Raw genomic sequence first — 19,043 nt, 5'->3', positions numbered from 1 at the left:
ACGTTCTGGAAAATGTGTAAAGCCTCTAGCACATGCAATTCTCAATGTGACATAAAGTGAAAATAAAACCAGGTTGATGGCTGATCAATCCGATTTCACAGAGAGTAACCACAGATGGTTTGGACCCCCAGGAGCTCTGCGTTCCTAGGGGTTTCTCTAGATGCAACTACGATAAAAATACGCAGCAAAAGCCTGTGAAGCAGAAGGCATAACCAAGGAAGGGGCCCTTTCTGTGTGCGCAAAATAAAAGGCCTATCTGTGGACATTAGAGACACAAGATGTCAAACTGATGCTTACATCTGAAAAAAAAGTCTATTTTAAGGCCAAAATCATTAATCATTCATTAAAAAAAGTGGATCATATAAAATTACTCAATTTATCATACTGTTTTCTACTTCCTTGAATTTTTCATTACCAAGGATTTTTATTTTGGTTTTCTAGAATTATATCACAAAAGTAATTAATACTTGTTTTCTTTCTTAAAACAATGTTTGCTTTTCACTGGATAGAAGCCAAAATTTTGACCTAGTTCTAAGGAGGCTAGTGATGAGGTATATTCTATCATAAATTTTGTAATAAGGAAATTCTTATCTATTTTTTTTTAATTCTCAAAGGTTTATTTGTAATGTTTAATGGGAAATCAGTAATTATTAAATACCAAAATTTAAAGATACCTTTAAAGCAGAGTTTTACAGGAGAAATTTAACTGCTCTTTAAAAGCCATTTAAGATAGAAATTTACCTTTGGTTTCTAAACGTATAGTGTTTTAACACCCAAACTACCATTATTTCCAAACATGATTATTAGTTGGCTTACCAAGTGCTGGAATAGCAGTTAACTCGACTTGAACCTGTGCTGTCTCCTCACTCCCAGCACAACTGGCTTCAAAGCAAGACCCTCTTACATTATGGTCAGAGACTTCAAATGCAGTCGACGGCAGCGACCAGTTTATAAAACCAAAACTTGGTTTTTTAACCAAAACATGTAAGTGTGTAGGCAGGTTAGTGTAGGGGAGCTTCTTGGAGAACGTGCGACATGCCCATCTCCTGCTCACTGGGCTGGCATCACAGCAACTGAACTAGGTAGCCCTCCAAAATGGCCTGAGGGCTAGAGGGGGGAAGTCCTTATTTTCACATTGACAAATTCAGAGCTCTGGAAACACAACAGTCTGCTGTTAGGAATCCCACCTAGGGGCTTCTGGAGATGAACTATCAATGCTATGATGGCAGAGCTTTCCTCTGGAATTTCTCACAACTAGACAGATTTAAAACGCAAGCAAACATTCATTGACATTAGAAAACCTGAACAACGTAAGAACACGAAATTAAGTTTATTAGAATTTGCTTTTATGACACATTTAAAATATGCTAAGCAACCTTAAAATAACAGAAAGCTCCTACATCCCCTCTTGCCCCACACCAAGGTGCATGGACTTTGTCACTTCTGAAGGGATCAAACTGGAACTGAGGGCTCTGCGCTAGTTCCTGGAGCATGGATTACTTCCTACGTAGAGAAGAGGCGTGTTTCCAAAGATCAGTTAGTTAGGATTTGCACTCCAAAATCTTTTTAGCCCCTGATAAGCCCAGAATTGCATAACGAGGTAACTTGACACAATGAAAATTAAAAAAAAGTCTAGAAGCTATTAATAACATCTATTTATTCTTCACAATTGTATTGTTTGAGGCGTGAGAGCCAAGATGTTTTACACTCATTGAATATGAAAATAAGTGTAAGTTCACTGTTTTACTCATTGCACGACACACAGCACCTCCCTTGAAGGTGGACAGTCCCACAGCAAGTTACTAGTGGACAGTTTACCAAAAATTTGCAGCAAAACTTGACTTGATTTTTAAAAAGCAGAAGGTGAAAACTGAGGAGATGGTGTTACCACTGGAGCATCATACGACGAGCTCTATGATCTGTTGGGGCTCGCAAACAGGCCACAGCCAGTGCGGGTAGCAGGGCCATCAAATTAGAAAACGCAACTCCCAATCACTGGCCCCTCAGTAAGAATTCGTGAAGGAAAGGAGACCCCCGCTTCAGGATAGACTCATTTGGAATAAACTACTTAGGTTCTAGGGAGGTGAAAAGTCATCATTTAATATTATCATTATAGACACTATTTCACAAAAATCGTCAACTCACAATTTAGTGAATCTATTAAAAAGTACCACAAACTGCTATTAAACATTTGTTTTTATTAAATCTGTCAGCTACAGCAAAATGTTGCAAGTCATATCTACTTTCAATTATGTAAACACAGATCCTACAAGACAAAGTAAATAAACCTGTGGGGAGATAAATATTTTTTTTGGTGAGGATGATTATCGCTGAGCTAACATCTATGACAATCTTCCTCTATTTTTTCTATGTGGGACACCACCACAGCATCACTTGATGAGTGGTGTGTAAGTCCGCGCCTGGGGTCTGAACCTGTGAACCCCGGGCCATCGAAGTGGAGTGCGTGAACTTAACCACTACGCCACTGGGCCGGCCCCTGTGGGGAGATATTTTTTCAAGCAAGTGGCAGTAAATGTGTAACTTGTCTACACTCGAGGCTGTTTGAGTGTGCACCCACACGTCCCCATGCCCTATCCTGTGTGGGCCACTGTCTTCCTCTTGTGTGTGTGAAGTCACTAACACAGACGATCCACACCAAGAAAACAAGTGTGGGGCTGCGGCTCTGCAGGCATGCTCTCCAGAATTGATGTCAGTGTGGTCAAGCTCTGCGATCCTGGACTGTGACGATGGGAAAGGGCACTGAGCTCAGTGCTCCCCTGCCTAAGAAAGTCCTCCTGACATTGACGACGCATCTTCGAGCGCATGGCTAAAAGGCAGATGTCTTAAGGAGTTTTAAAATGCTAAATATCAAGTGTAGGCACCATAGAATATCTTTAGCCTTAACTGACGTAAAGAATTAATCTTAAATATTTGTAAAAAGAGACCCCTGTGTCCATGGTCCTCTCCTGAAAAACAGCCAGAAAGAATCAATGCTGCTCTGAGTTGCAAGAGGCTCCCCTACAGAAGCCACTCACACACAAAGGTGGTGCTTCCCCCTCTCACCACGGTATCAAGGACCGATTCCTCTACGTATAGACAAGGGATCTTTGGAAACTCTTCAATTTTGAAAATTCAGTGATTAGAAACTGATAGACACAAGTGGTAGTCACGTTTCACTGAGCTCCATGTTTCTGCTGGAATGGATCACGTCCTGTCCACCAAGTGTTCACAGGCAGGCTCTGTCCTCAAAGCTGCAAGCTACAAAGTTTGATTGTCTTCAAAAAACACTTAAAATTTAAAACTCTTACTTCAAACTGTCAACGATGAGAACTCTGGCAGGTGATTTTCTTCAGGGTATTCATTATTTCCAAAAATTTCTAAATATTCATTTTTGAAATTCATTTTAAAAAGCCAGGATTATACTTTAGTGTTTGCTTTGACTTTATTCATCTAACTTGCTGATGAAAGATAAATATCACATTTAGAGGAAAAGTTAAGCTTACTTCTATTTCATACTTTTAAATTCTCTGCTTTAAAACTCTATAATACAATCTTGAACATTTTTGCCTAATAGTAGAGGAAGAATCAGCTGCAGTTTGGAAAATTCAAGGTCAAGTTTGAAGGTTAATGTGATAGCAGGAGCTGTAAGATCTAGAAACTCCTTCTTTGGCTAGAACAATGGATCACTGACCCCATAAGAAAAAGAAAAAGCCTAATTGTCCAAAGAATCCAGGTAAACGTGAGCTTGATGAGCTAGCAGAAAACTACTTCTGGCTCCATTTTTTGACTAGGATGACATGACATGAGTCATTTTTACACAAAATCTGGCTCAAAAATAAAAAAGATAGAAAAATGGCTAATACCGAGAGGTCCAACTATCAGTTCATCTCTTACTGGGTATTCGTACAGAGTTCACCTCCTGCTCATCTTCTCCATCTACAAATGGCAGATAAAAATCTGACACGTGGTGCTCCCTTTTCACAGGGCCATGAGGCTTACATGAGGTGACACCCACAAAGCTTTGTGGGGTGCCTGGCACGCAGGAGCCACGAGGTCGACGTGGACGCAGCTGTGGTTACCTGGAGCTCAGAGGGTGGCATCAACATGCCTGGCGCTCCAGAGAAGCATTTTCAGAGTTTTTTCTTTTGTTTTGTTCTAAATAAACAAGATTCTATCCTTGTTAAGAAAAAGAGGCATCCTAACCTACAACATAGTCACACTTGGGCCTGGCAGGTGTGGGGTCTCCTCCATGCATGCACACATATGGGTGGTCCAGGGCACCCCGTGTCTTTGTTCTAATAAGTGATACATTTTGTCTAAAACTTTGAGAAGCTGTGACTTATGAATCTTCTGAACTATTGAAGCAATGGAGGCAGGGTCCTTAAAACAAATTATTCAAATAAACTAAAAAGTCTGTAGGTGATGTTCAGTTAGGAAAGAAATGTAATCTGAATTAACCTACTTCAAATATAAAGGCCATATGGTTTTTACCCTCCTAACCAGTCAACCTGCAGATCTAGTAGAGAAATGCTTTTCAGCCGTTTCTTGAAATCTGCATTTATCACTGAGGTTCCTCGTTGGGGATGCATGTGCTCATGTCACTTCATCCCTGACCAGGGACGCTGGGCAGTGGTGGCATCAGTCAGGGAGCAGGGCTGGTGTGATATGGGAGGGAACTGATGCTCTTGTGATTCACTATCCTCTCCTCTAAGTGGGGAAGTGACTGCCCACGGCAGGGTTCTCGGGAGTTTGTGCTGACACCATGACCCCCTGCTCTGGTGTGTGGCAGAGTACAGACACTGAGCTCCAGGAGGAGCACGCTGCCGGATGCCTCCCACCCCTTGGCCACACTGGGTGCTGGCATCTTGGAACCCCAGGGAGGAAACACTGGGTGCTCCCAGCCACCCACCACCCCAGGTGCCTGCGCTGCTCCGAACACCCGGGAGGGAGAGGTGAGGGGACTGTTCTCACAAGGCTTGCTGCAGCCGCTGCCCAGGAGGTGGGGGGCAGTATCACGTACGTTCCAAGACCTGAGTGGGGCTGGAGAGGCGCGGACAGTTCCGTGGAAGAAGCAGAAAGCTTGTGTTGGCTGAGTGGGAAATTCAAGGTCAGAGTTGAAGTGAAGACCTGTTCAGAACCTGAGCAGCTGCTATACTTTGGGTCAGGATTTTACAGGGTGGGTTCTGGCTGACCGCAGAAATAAAGGCAATAATGTTCTCCTTCAGAATCAAGAAGCATGTGTTCCGTGCACAGTAGAAGCCCAAGGACTCCAGGCTTCATCCCCAGCGCTGCAAACTGAGCTGCCCCTGCCCAGCGCCTCAGAGGCTCAGTGTGGGGCCCAGAGCAGCGGACCACAGGCTCACCTACATCCACCTCTGCATGCTGCCACGCGGGCCACACCAGGCCAGAGGAGAAAGCACTGAAAGAGAGTTAATCCCGAGAAAAGAGAGGCGCCTTCCCCCGTGGCCCCAACAGGGCAACGCCATCCATATCTGAAGTAAGATAATCTGGACGAGCGTCCTGGTGCCTATTGTTGCTCAGAAGCCTATGAAGTGAAGGAAACGTCAGTGAAGATGCAAAAAAAATACATAGCTGTTTCAGGGATTCATTTAATACGCAAAATAATCTTTAATTCATGTAAATCGAAACTATAAGTATAGGGCAAGAAAGCTAAAAAGCTCATTTAAAATTCTGTAGTGAATATTTCCTTATTTTATTGAGTAAACAATTAAAAAATTCTGAATTAGTACATATCTGCGAGTTTATAAATGGCAATTTCAATGGAAAACAGATTTTATAAGTACCACAAACCAGGCAACACAAATGTCTCTGTAAAGAATGAACAAGTTCAAACGCATAAGGAAATGCCAGTTCCTCTTCTCTTCATCTCCTAGGGGACTGCAGACACCTTCACGCAGAGACAGTGCCCAGGGACACTTCAGGCACAGGCTACTGCGTGCAGAGGGGCCAACAGTGGCCACCTGCACCCCAGCCAGCTGTGACAAGCTCTGCAACTTCAGGAGAAGGGCCAAAGCAAAACTCGGCAGAGTGATCCCATGGCCTTGAGGACAGATACTAAACTTCTCAACTTTAAGTGCCTGAGAGAACTAACATTTTTGTCTGTGAAGTAATTGTTCTAGCAAAGGATTTCTTTTTGATGTTCCAAAAACGGGGAGGGAATAAGCATACCTCGAAGACACAGGAATTGGCATCCAATGTCACATAACACATAGGGACATGGTTCATGTGCTATGCGTGTGCACCATGTGATCATAACCACAGGACGCATGATGCTTCCTATTACTCCTTTGGGGCAGCAGATGGTGGAGGAACTTGCATTGAAAATCAAAATATACTTGTACACCAAAGCAATTAAAAAGGACTTTGCAAAATGACAAGAATAAGGATGACAACCAACAGGTTTTAAGATTTTTCATATTAAACTTTTTTTGGTGTGCTATTTTTATTGCCCACCCCTCTATCATTACTACTATTTTAAAAACGTGTGTTAACCGAAAAAGGGAAACCTAATCTAATTCCATACTTAGAGAATTCCTTTGTAATATAAAAAAGGCACACATCAATATCTAATGATTTAAACAACTACATGGTATACATCACTATCTATTTTAGTGCAGTCAATCTTACTAACATGAAACCGTTCTGTTGTTAGACTTTAAATATTCATATATTGGCTTACGCAAAATACCTGGACTTGGGAAACTTAAATACAAAAATAGACTTGATAACTAATAAAAATAAATAGTCTACCTAAGGCAGAGTGTATTATTAAAGGTGGACTTAAAGTGGACAATGTGCCCTGCCTGCTGGGGGCCTTGCCCTGTGGGTACTGCTGTCAGCTAGCTGCCCAGCACACCTGGCTGTGCTGGGGACTGCCGCCTGAGCCCCTCCTGTCGGACGTAAGGCTAAGGAGAGCAACAGGTTAAGAGAAAACTGTCAACACTCTGCAGGCACTTTTCCACTATACACTCTCAGCAAACTGGCTCTTGGTAGAAGAAGTGCTGGTTACGAGTCTACACGTCATTCAAATTCGAACATTCATCCTGTAATCCAGGTATATGGGACCATCCTCCAAGGTGGTGTCCCTGCATAACACAAGGGCTTTCGAAGAAAAGGCGATCTCGAGCAACAGTCACAGCAAACAAAAGAAAGCCTAGGGCTGACTCAGGGCGTGGTGGCCTCACCCCGAACTGTCCTGGATATTTTCATCTTTACTATAAACCATCTCTTCCTAAGACAGAAGAGAACATCTGCTTAAGCTACCTGCTAAAAGTAGAAAGACATGATCTGTAGTAGGAAACGTCATCCTTCAGGCTCACTTCCCCTTGGTTTCTAAAGAATTCCTTCTGGGTGGGGGTTACAGCCCGCTCAAAAGTGAGAGGAGAGGCAGAGCTGTGAGAAGCAACCAAAGAAAAGCCAAAACTGATTCTTAAATAAACGATTTCATTATAAAGGAAAAGATGTAAAACTAAAAATATTATGAACATTCTGGAAAAGGAAAGCTGTTCAAAATTTTTCCACATCTTGCCAAAAAGCTAAACCTGAATCTGAAATAACGCCTTCCCCAGCAGTGCCCACCAAGCATCCGGGACGCTCTGGAGCTGCACTGTCCCATGCAGAGGTGCCAGCCACGTGGGGCTGTGGGAATGTGGCTGGTGTAAGTGAGGGGCATGTGGTCAGCAGTCAGCGCAGCTCCAGGTCCAGCCTCGGAGTTACAGAGGCCTGAGGGGCAGGCAGATGAGAACACAGGCAGCCAGACTGTGGGACACGAGGCAGGACCAGCGGCCCGGCTTCTTCCACAAGTCACTGCATGAAAGGGGGGTCTTCTAAAGGAAAGGAGACTTAAGAGCTATCACAGTCACATGCAGAGAGCAGATCGTGTTTGGATCCCGACTTGAACAAATCAAATGTTAACAGACACTTTAGACAACTGGCCAGATGTAAGTATGTCCTTGGTGTTAGAGGATACCAAGGGATTATTAGTTTTGTGTGACACTGTCTGTGTGGGGCTATGTCAAATGGTGTCCTTATGCTTCAGAGACACAGAGATTTTCCTACAGAGATTCTAAGGAAAGTTGTCAGCACGCCAGGGACCCACTTTAAAATACTACAGCAGTAAAACAGCACAAGAAACGGGTGACGAGTGCCAGGTGCTCGAGCGTCAGCAAGGCTGAGTTAGGGTAGGGGACATTGCCTGCCATCCCGCAGCCCTAGCTGGTCCAGGGATAGGGCAGAGCTGGCTCAAACCCACCCACATGTGACCTGCTGCCCAGACACTAGGACACTAAGTGGGTTCCCCTAAAACAAAGGACGGACACCGTTGTTAATTCAGAGCACCACAAGGCACATTCATTAGGCAACAACTGACGGGGGAGAGAGGCAGCCCTCATATGACTACCAAGGTTTAGGAAAAGCTTTTCAAATGTAACGTATATTAACTTCTCCTCACCACACAAACCCAAGGTTTGTTTTTGAGTGACACGAAGGGGAAAACAAAATGTCTAGAACATGCTCTACTAATTAGTAACTCTTGACTATATCACATTTACCATCAGCTCTTCTATCATAGGCACATATCTTTTCACAGAGGTTAGTCAGCCAACACGAAACTGTATCCAAACGCCTCTGAAGCGCAGAGCAGTCAAGAATAAAGAGGAAGGGATGGAACAGCAAGAACTGCGCGCGCTGCAGGCACGCTGTGCACCGCAGACACTGCACTGAGGAGGCTGCGGTGCAGCGTTAGGGCAGCTACAGAGGCGGAAAGTTACTCCGTACATTCAGCCAAAACTCCCTGCTGGTATTCAACCCATGCTAATGAGAAAGAGAAGACTGACCCTCGCCTGAGGCCTATGGCAGCTGAGAGACACCTGACGACCTAGTGTGCACAAACAGCAAACCCACCCAGGCAGAGAACGAGGGCCTCACCCAGGACAAAGTTACCACAGGACATTTAGGAAGAAAATTAACCTTTACATACGGTATTGCTCTACTAGGTAAGACCAGAAATGATAAACAAAATCCCCCAAATAAAACCCAATCTGCGGACTTGTTTGACAAATTCAACAGTGTCTGTCCAGGCTTGTGTGGGTCCAGCATTCGTGGGGGCATGGGCTGCACAGCAATGGCTTCTCTTCTGATGTCCACAGACGGACACCTCCGGTCTGTGCTGTGAGCACCACCCCCGTCTCTTGTAGTGGTGTAGACCACGGCACCCGAGGGCATACCTGCACAGTGGGCACGGCCACCTCAGCCCTCCTGGTCACGCAACTTTTCTCACTGCCCTGGGACAGACGATGTCCGTGATGGGGTCTATTAGAAACGGCTAGCGACTGCATATTACAAACCACCTGACATAAAAGAAACAACATCCCGAAAGAAAGGGTGTGCATGCAGCCCCTCGCTGTTTGGGGAGTTCCTGGGGTGCTTATTCTTTTTAGTGAATAACCCACTCTGTCAGTTCAAAGCAAACGGTCTCTGGTCTAAGCTTACAAGCCCATGACTCTCAAGCCCATCAGTGTGCCTGGTTCTGCTTTTTCTGCAACCAAATATCTATTATACCCCCAATTAAGACAGATAGAAGAAAATGGTTCAAATTTATGTTGCCTTTTAAACCAATGCCTCTCAAGGCCCACTCTCTAAACATGGCACTCTTTCTGGGTCTCAAGTCATTAACGGGATGATGCCTCTGGCACTGAGACACACCCTGGGCCGTCCCAGGGACCCTGCCATGAGTGGCTGAAGACCACAGCATGCAGGAGGCTGTGGCCTCCACCACCTTTCCCAAGATTTGGGTTCTGTGGGGCTTACTCGAGATTTCATGCAGTGGCTGGACACATCCAACAAAACCTCCATCCTCATGAACCACTGGCAGCATGCCTCATCTTAGACAGCAGCAGCAGGCATAATATGTATGTTCTACTAAAGATCAACATGAATCAGAACCGTGTAACATTCAAAATGCATAGCACCAGTTTTTAGTTAAATCAAAGCAAATGCCCAAAAAATAAAATTGCAAAGACTAATTATCAGCCCTCCAAGGAGGACTAGCTGAAACTACTCATCCATTTTAAACTTGATGTAGAGCTTTTAACATCATTCCAAGTGAAAGTTTTAATTCTTTGATGTTCAAAACAGAATAATCAATCAGAGAATCAGGAAAAAATAGAATATCTAGCCACGAACACAAAATCACTTTCTACATCTAAAGCCAACAATCTGAGCTCTCACTGCAGAGCAGGCGGGTCATCCTGTAAGAGAGCCAGGAGTGCTCAAGATGGATTTTTATCTATCCATTCTCCTGGAGTCAAATTCTTTACATTATTCTGCAAATCGAAAATGACTCTCTCTCTACTTGTCTGTGCAAAAGGGTTGCTGAAGAAAAGGCTCACATCTAGGGGGGCCGGGGCCCCGGAGCCCCAGGAGTCTGTGTCTGTGCTGCTCGAGTCCTCGGCTGTTGTGGGCGGGTAGCTGAGCTGCTCTAACTGGTCGATGATGTCAGAGAATTGGAAGGCCGAGCTTGACTCAGAGCGGACCGAGCAGGCTGGGAAGTTGGCCATGGAGCTGGCCTCGGACTGATTGGCTGAGCTGGGCGTGTACACAGACAAGCCGCTGTGCAGTGGCATGTTGCTAAGGGAGCTGTTCTCGGACTGGTTGTTCCTAAGCGAGCTGGTCTCCGAGGGGCTCAGCAGGCTCTGCATCAGGCTGGCTTGTGCTTTCACCTCAAACAGCTCGGAGGTGTCTGAGGGGTGCACATCACCGCCAAAGCCACTCTCTTCCTCAAATTCAAACCCATCCTCTGCGTTCATGTGGACTGCCTCAGTGGAGTACCTGTCTGGGCTAGACTGGAGAGACCCCAGGCGGCCACACAAAGGGGCCTGCGGGGCTAAACTGCTATAAGGGAAAGAAAATGCCTCAGAACCTCCGGCAAAGAAAGAGATGTCTGCTGGATCATCATCTATGAACTCCTCGGACACCTGCAGCTGGGCATTTGTCAATGTGAAAACAGGGCCCCCCCCACTGCTCTGCCAGCCACACAGGTACTCCCCCTTGGAGGGGGATGAGCCCATGGTCAAGTCACCCTCACCACAGTTGTTTTTATTAGCAGCTCTGAGCTCCCTGCCAGTGCCCCCTGCCTCTATGTCTAAGGGGCTACAACTCTGCCCCACAGGACTGCTGGGGCTGCAACTCCTCACAACACGACAAAACCCAACACCTTGACAAGGCTGAAGCGCGGCGGGGCCAGGGGCCTGGGCCTGTCTCGAGTCAGGGGCTTCAACTGCTGCTCTGCTGCTCCTCTCTGCAGCTGGCCTCTTGACGTCAGGAGCCTGGGGCTCCGTTAGGGAGCTGCTGCTGTCCTTGAAATCAGGTGGGCCGGGAGGGGCCAGAGGGGAGGTAGGGACCGAACAGAAGGAAGCATTTATTGAAGATGGGGACGCAGAAGTCCTCATGCCTTCGGTGAATGAGACGCTCTGGGGATCAAAATTAAGAAAAGAAAAAAAGAACACACAAAATTACAAATTACCATTAGAAAGTTGCAAAGAGAAGTGGACCCAAATTAGCACATTCACCCATTTCTATCACAGCTTTTACAAAGACGGGCAATTGATCAGACTTTCCCTTTTAGAAGTGAAGATGTGTAAATACACACAGGATTTCAAAAAGATCCAGGATCATCTGTTTATAATCTCTCATAATTCCATTTTTTTCTCTTACGGCATTAAATGTCTACAGCAAAGAACATCTCCCTCACTAAAACCTAGCCACGTGCACTCCACGTCTCCTTGGCACCCTGTGTCACCTTGACGTTGCATGAGAATGTTTTTGGGTATTCACTGGTTCCCTGAGGGGTAAAAGACAGCTAGAGAGAGAGTGAGCCCTTCCACTCAGCTCACAATATCCTAAAGCAAAGCACCCACAGGTGAGAAACACATCCAAAAGTCCTGTGGCACTCGGCATTCCTCTGTTGGAGGGCCGCCACCAGAGAGTGATGAAATGCATCAGTGCACTCACAGAGGCAGTGAAGGTGGAGGGGCTCTGCCTACGATGCTCCTGGCCAATACCAGTGGCACAGGAGCCCTGAGGCATTTTGAAAACACTGGAGTAGCCCAAAGGATGAGTGAGAAGAGGCTCATGAGCAGGAGGAAATGCTGGAGGGACTGTGGCCAGAGAAGTCAAGTAGCCATGCTGCACTACTCAATACCCATGGCGCCCTGCACCACGTCCCCACTCACAGTCCCACACATAAGGACATGCAGTGAGCCCTCCCTACTTGTTATGTCACTCCTCATGCATCACTGAGACCCAGTCATGCTTCCAGAAAACCTCATACCACACATATACACACAACATGATCAAGAGGGTGGTAGACCAAAATATAACCAAACAGTACTGAATAACTTTCTGTGCAAGGAATGGTATGCTATACAAGCAAATGCAATGATAGAAGGCACAGCCATTAACCTTTTAGAAACAAAATAGTAGCTCATAATCCATAAGATTAATCTATTTTCAAATGTTTACTGTATCACTTTTCCTTTTTTTTTTTTGGTGAGGAAGATTTTCCCTAAGCTAACATCTGTGCCAATCTTCCTCTATTTCAGACGTGGGTCGCTGCCACAGCATGGCTGACGAGTGGTGTAGGTCTACACTTGGGATCCGAACCTGCAAATGTGGGCCGCTGAAGTGGAGTGCGCTGAACTTAACCACTAGGCCAAGGGTCCAGCCCCATATATCACTTTTTCTTAATCATTCCAGCATATTCAATATTCTCTTGTGACTTGTATTTTTATTTATTTATTTATTTTTTTGTGAGGAAGATTGGCCCTGAGCTAACATCTGCCAATCCCCCTCTTTTTGCTGAGGAAGACTGGCCCTGGGCTAACATCCATACCCATCTTCCTCCACTTTATACGGCATGCCGCCACAGCATGGCTTGACAAGCAGTGCATCGGTGTGAGCCCGGGATCTGAACCGGTGAACCCCGGGCCGCTGCAGTGGAGCACGCACACTTAACAGCTTGAGCCCCCAGGCTGGCCCCTCTTGTGGCTTTTAAAAGACAATATCCGACAAGTGAAAGCTTAAATGTAACTTTTAGACTATTCATGCTATTTTAGACTATTCATAAATTTGAACTTTGTTAAAGAAACAAAAATAAATTCTTTTAATTTCAATTGATTTAACAAGGAATTTCTAAATAGGAAACATACCTAGAAGAGTTAAAGAATGTTTTTATTTTAAAAAAAGTTTGGGACACATGAGCTTTAATATATGAGTTACAAGTGCAGCTTCTGGAAATACTACAATAGGATAAACTACAAACTGTCAACAAAAATTAACATTGTGCATAAATAAAAAATGATAAATAAGAAACTATATAGCTGCATGAGGAAACAGTTATGATATAATATTACACAAAAAGAGCTGGCATGTGGAAGTTAATATGCAAACATGAAAACAGCAAGGGATTATAGTGAAGTGGATCTGAAACACAGAAAGGTCACCCATGTCCCATCACAGTGGCACAGAACTGTTACCATCACATTTTGGGACACTGCCCAACCGTTTTTCTATGAAGTGTTTGTGTGTGCCTGTGTGTTTTAATATAGTTGTAATCATGTCAAACACATAGAGATGTAAATTTGTTTCCTGCTTTTCACCCTTAAAATAATAGCAAAAAATCCCACTCAGTGAATACAGTTTAATTAAGTAAATCATTTCCCTAAGCTAGCATTTACCACTGATTCAAGCTTTTATAAAAGTAATATTCACTCAGTTGTTTTCCTGACAACAAAAAGCAGTATGTGTCCACTGTAAATAAAAATTGCCTCGAATCATCCTCTAGCCTTTTTTCTCTATAAATCTATGTGTCTTTTAAATTAAAATGAGGAACATATTACACAGGCTGTCTTGCAACCTGTGCTAGTTTCACTTAGTAACATATTTTTAATGTGTCCCTGGTCACGCACTACTCTTCTAAAATAAGATTTTTATGACTTTTGTTTTTGGTGAGGAAGATTGTCCCTGAGCTAACACCTGTGCCAGTCTTCCTCTATTTTGTATGTGGGACGCCGCCACAGCATGGCTTGATGAGCAGTGTGTAGGTCTGCACCCAGGATCCGAATCCACGAACCCCAGGCTGCTAAAGCGGAGCATGTGAACTTAACCACTACATGACCGGGCTGGCTCCTAAAACAAGATTTTTAATGGCTCTCAAGCAGTCCGTCAAATGGACACACCCAACACAGTGCTGCTGAATCACCCAGCACAGACAGTGCTCTTCAGGATTTCTGTGTTACCAATGACATGCATCTCACTGCACAAAGACTTCTCTTTACTTAGGACTCCTTTCTGCAAACAGAGTCCCAAGACTGGAATTGCCATGTGAATGACACAACTAATTTTAAGACTCTTGTTACAACATTGCCAGATTATTTTCCAAAAGGGTACTGGTAATTAATACTGTGTATGTCCTAACACGTAGGACTCACCTGCCTTGGCAAGTCGGCAGTCAGAGCACGGATGGACATCCGAGTCTTGCTGTGTCTTCTGCAAACAGAGAATAAGCATGAGGCACCAGGCCCTCCTCTCCTGATATCTGTTTTTGATGCTGCATGTGCTGCGCCCATGAGGAAAAACTCACATAAAAATGTGGCTAAGACTCTGAAAACATGCCATAAAGCAACTAACTAGAAATGAGTAGGATAACAGAAAACAAGAATTCAAATAAAAAATAGCTGTACCAGAAGAGGGACAATCGTCCCCCGACACTGAAGGAAAAATTCCACATGCAAAGAAACAACATGAATTTTCGGGTTCAAAGTTTATCATACTATGTAAAAACATTATATATAAACTAAGCTATATGAACTAGCAACTAAAAAGTAATATCTGTGTCCGTATACAATAACTGTAAAAAGATATTATAAATCCATTATCTTTAAAAGAAATAAAAAAACAGAACTCAAGTGTCAAAATACATGTTTATGTACTTGAAATGACCTGTATTCAAATAAAGTTTAAAAATATTTAAAATACTAATTTTAAAAGCATACACTTATACCATAAAGACCACAGAGCTCACCTTTCATATGGAATTCTCCTCATCCCACCGTCTTTGACATAATCTACTAGTTGTTTCTGAGTTCTTCCACTGTGAATAAAGGTTCAGATTTTAAAGAAAAAAATCAACAGTAATTCACAGTATTAATTTTTCACAATGGCAAAGGCAAAGACTTGCCCAACCTCTCTCATAAATTTACATATGCATTTTAACATTATGCTTTGCAATAGGCATAACTGATATTCTAAATACAGTTTTTATTAAGCTTATTTTTTGCACTGTTTTATTTGATATGCTTTCTCTAGTTTTACAATGGCTGCATTCTGTATGTAATTCTCTGAAAGATTTTACAACATTCCTTTCTTGACTAGGGATAGTTATGTTCTCAGTTCTACACACCAGCCAGAGTCCCTCGTGGCGCGTGGCACACCCCACCTGTATCTGAAGGAGGAGCCCCTGCTGAAGAAGACGGCTTTTGCTTTTGGCTTAGGTTGATCAAAAAGTCTAAAGAAAGTATGGTACTCCACACAAATCTTCCAGAAGTTCTTACATTCATCTCTACTACCAAACAAGAATTCCAGTGTGTCCTGGTAAGGTCCCTAGAAACAAAATACAAAGTTTAGGCAACTAATTTAGGAATAAAATTTAGGAAGCAGTTCAGACAACAAGCTATTCCAAAATTAAAAATTAGGAAAATATTTTTTCTGGAAATCATATACAAAGACTTCTGGTTCCATTTACATTTAAGAGAAGAAAACACATTCCACTGTAGAAATATCAGAAAAAGGCAGTCATCTATAATCACACAACTGCTAACATTCTGAAGCACATCTTTATAATCTTTTCCCACCTGACAAACGATGGCATCTTTCCACGCCAGTCAATATATTTATGTGTTATTACTGAACTATTTTCCTGCGGGTTTTTGGGGGATGTTTCGGATGTCCAGGATATGTAGTTTTTCGGGCTCACAAACACCACCACAAAGAAACTACTGCATTATTGCTCATGGTTATTCCTTAGGATAAATCCCTAGAAATGTCACACTGAGCTCAAGAACAATGCACATTCTGAACCTCATGACATACATTTACCAAATTACTTTCAGAAAGACTGTAATACTTTGACTCCTATGTTTAGTGTTAAAAATCTAAGTGCTTAGGATATAAAATGTAACTTCGTGAAGTGCAGATATGGACATAGTTCTGAACTTTGAAATATCATGGTATTCCAATTAATAGTTGCCTGAATATATTGGGCAGTGATTCTCTTCTTTCCCTATCTTTTCAGAATAATTGCCAGAAACATATTTTTTGAGAATATTTTTGAGAAAAAAGCAGCCTTTTACTTGCATTTTGTATATGTTTTTGGCATTCCTTATACCTTCCTTTCATCCATAGAAATTTGAATAATAAACAAGCCATCCTTTCACACCTCTACCAAAAATAAACATACTCACATAGAGCACGTGAACCTGGTGTTTGACAAAAGCCCTTGCTAATCAAGTGCCTCTGAACAGCTTAGGTAAAGCCTTTCCTCTGACTGGTCCAGGGCTCTACATCTGCCGCTGCTCCAGGTGTGTCTAAGCCGACACAGCCTCTTAAGCTTCAACCCCACAGTGGCTCAGCTAATCTGCTTTTTATTTCCTAACTTCCCTTGTACACTGGAACTGTAACAATGTAAATACCTTTGAACAGTCTGAAGTATCGGATTTCCCTCAACTGTCAGATTGCACATATTTATTTTTCCATTTCTACTCCTTTCAGTAAATTCATATGTCATTATTACTTTATTGACTGACAATCTCAAAAGGAAGGAATATTTATTTTCTGAATATCAAAGCTTCTTCAATCAGAGCTAGTTAAGGGTCAATTTCTGAATCAAAGACACATGAGAACACTGGGAACGCCCTGGGTTCACTTTGGACAGAAGCTCTAACACCAGTCTGCTGTAGGGCTTCAGGTCCCACTTAACCATCTGTACTTCAGCTTTGTTACCTAGAGAACAAAGAGGCTGCAATAAACCAGCAGTTCTCAGCAGCCCTGGGAGCTGTTTAGATGTGCACACGCTCAGGCCCACCCCAGACCTGCTGAATCTGAAACCTGGGGGTGGAACCCAGCGATTGTGGTGTAACCAGCCCCCTAGTGACGCTGCTGCACCCTCAAGGTGAGAACTGCTGGGCAGATGACCCAAAAGCCCTTCCAGACCCCAGTCCCGAATCCTCTTCTGAAATTCTTGTGTGCATTATACTGAAATGATTTATAAAGTAATTAAAAAACCCAATATTCTAGCAGAATAAATTCTCTTATAATTTAAAAAGTGCTAAAAATAATACTTACATGGACCTCTGGGTGGAGTTTGATAAGAAACCTTTTCCTCTTGAAGCTGAGTTTACGAACCCTGGACCAGTTGAAAGTGTTAATTTTGGTGGCACTCTGAAATTCAAGAGATGGACACTTGGTAACATCTTTGTAATACAGACACACACACACAATTTCTCATGAAACAGGGAATGTTTCAGTTATATCCTTGCCAGATAACACAGCAACCCACTTGATATTTTACAATTATATCTGGGATGACTGAATTAAAATGGCAATACTAAACATACTAATCTATCTGTTTTAGAAAGATAACTTGATTTCTTTGATAAGGCTTTATTACAAACTATTCTTTATCAATGTTAACAGCAAACATTTTTGAAGCCCACCCCTGTGAAGAGGGTGCTCGGGAAGGGGCAATGGTGGTGGCTAGGCAGGGTTGGGAGCAGAGTTGGGTTTCTCACTGAAGGAGAGAAGGAAAGCTAGAATGAGCCCTGGGGTGCTGGACTGGAAATGGAACTAGTGACGTGAACTCTTAACACCCCAAAAACCAAGGGGCACACCTAGTACATGGATCTTGGTTTCCACATACTACTCTCCACTAAAAAGACCAGTGATGTTTGGTCTTCTAGGGGGAAGCAGGCAAATTACAAAATTAATCTGGAATATCTTGTTGTGTAAGAAAGTAAACAAATGCTCAAAAAATGATATGACATGTCAAAAGGACACACGAGCCAGCTTGAAGGGACTCCCAATGGCCAAATGTGGGACAATTTAAAGATCAACATAAATAATGATGACAACAGATTATCAAGTATCAGATTATAACTCGGATTATTATAATTGGAATTATAATACAAATCCATGAGTCCACAGTGACAAAGAAACTAAACAAATGGGGAGAAAACCCTTCCAGGAGCACAAAGAATGGAATTTAAAAAGTTGTCATGTGGTAACCATTAGAATAATCCAAGGAGGAGGTGACTGGGATGTGGTATGGATATTTATGTCATCTCAAAGTGTCTCACCACAAAATACTTAATTAAAGGATAAACAGTAAGTAGAGAAGCTTGTCAAGCGCCACCTGACCAGGTGATCGATGTTGATACCAGCAATGAGACACATGGATACCATGGGCCACCTCACATGCTGTACCAGGCATACCATCACTTCTGAGATTCACCCACCCTAGAAGCTTAGCCAGGGTCTGATCATCAGCAAGTACTGGACAAGCCCATATTATGGTCATTTCACAAAATGACTGGCCTGTAATCCCCCAAAACATCAAGGTCATGAGAATCAAGGAAAGAAGGAAGAAAGTTCCAGATTGAAGAGATTAGAGAGACACAATGACTGAACATGGCATTTGATCTTAGATCGGATCTTTTGCAATAAGCACGATTAGGGCAACTGGTGAAATCTGGACAGGGGTCTTGGGTGAAGGAGCTCTTTGCACTGTTCTTGTAACTTTTCTGTAAGCTTGAAATTGTTTCAAAATAAAAATTTTAAATGTATTAAACACTTTTCTGGCATTTTCTATTTATTATAATTTTATTTATTTATTTTTTTCCCCAAAGCCCCAGTGGATAGTTGTACGTCGTAGTTGCACATCCTTCTAGTTGCTGTATGTGGGACGCAGCCTC

The 19,043-nt window shown here is 43.1% G+C and overlaps 1 protein-coding gene across 5 annotated transcripts in view; it reads right to left on the bottom strand.

The window, feature by feature from the left end:
- The window catches only part of FARP2 (FERM, ARH/RhoGEF and pleckstrin domain protein 2), a 110,636-nt gene that overhangs the window by 24,507 nt on the left and 67,086 nt on the right, over positions 1–19,043 (bottom strand). For all 5 annotated transcript variants that reach the window (XM_058533374.1, XM_058533373.1, XM_058533376.1 and 2 more), the window contains exons 9-13: positions 17,419–17,514; positions 15,515–15,678; positions 15,101–15,169; positions 14,508–14,565; positions 11,234–11,489 (exon numbers count right to left, since the gene is read on the bottom strand). In XM_058533374.1, the coding sequence (XP_058389357.1) occupies positions 11,234–11,489; positions 14,508–14,565; positions 15,101–15,169; positions 15,515–15,678; positions 17,419–17,514 (643 nt within the window). The remainder of the gene's footprint in view (positions 1–11,233; positions 11,490–14,507; positions 14,566–15,100; positions 15,170–15,514; positions 15,679–17,418; positions 17,515–19,043) is intronic.

Source organism: Diceros bicornis, chromosome 37, assembly GCF_020826845.1.
Source record: "Diceros bicornis minor isolate mBicDic1 chromosome 37, mDicBic1.mat.cur, whole genome shotgun sequence".
NCBI lineage: Eukaryota > Metazoa > Chordata > Mammalia > Perissodactyla > Rhinocerotidae > Diceros > Diceros bicornis.
This window is presented reverse-complemented; position numbering and strand designations above follow the sequence as displayed.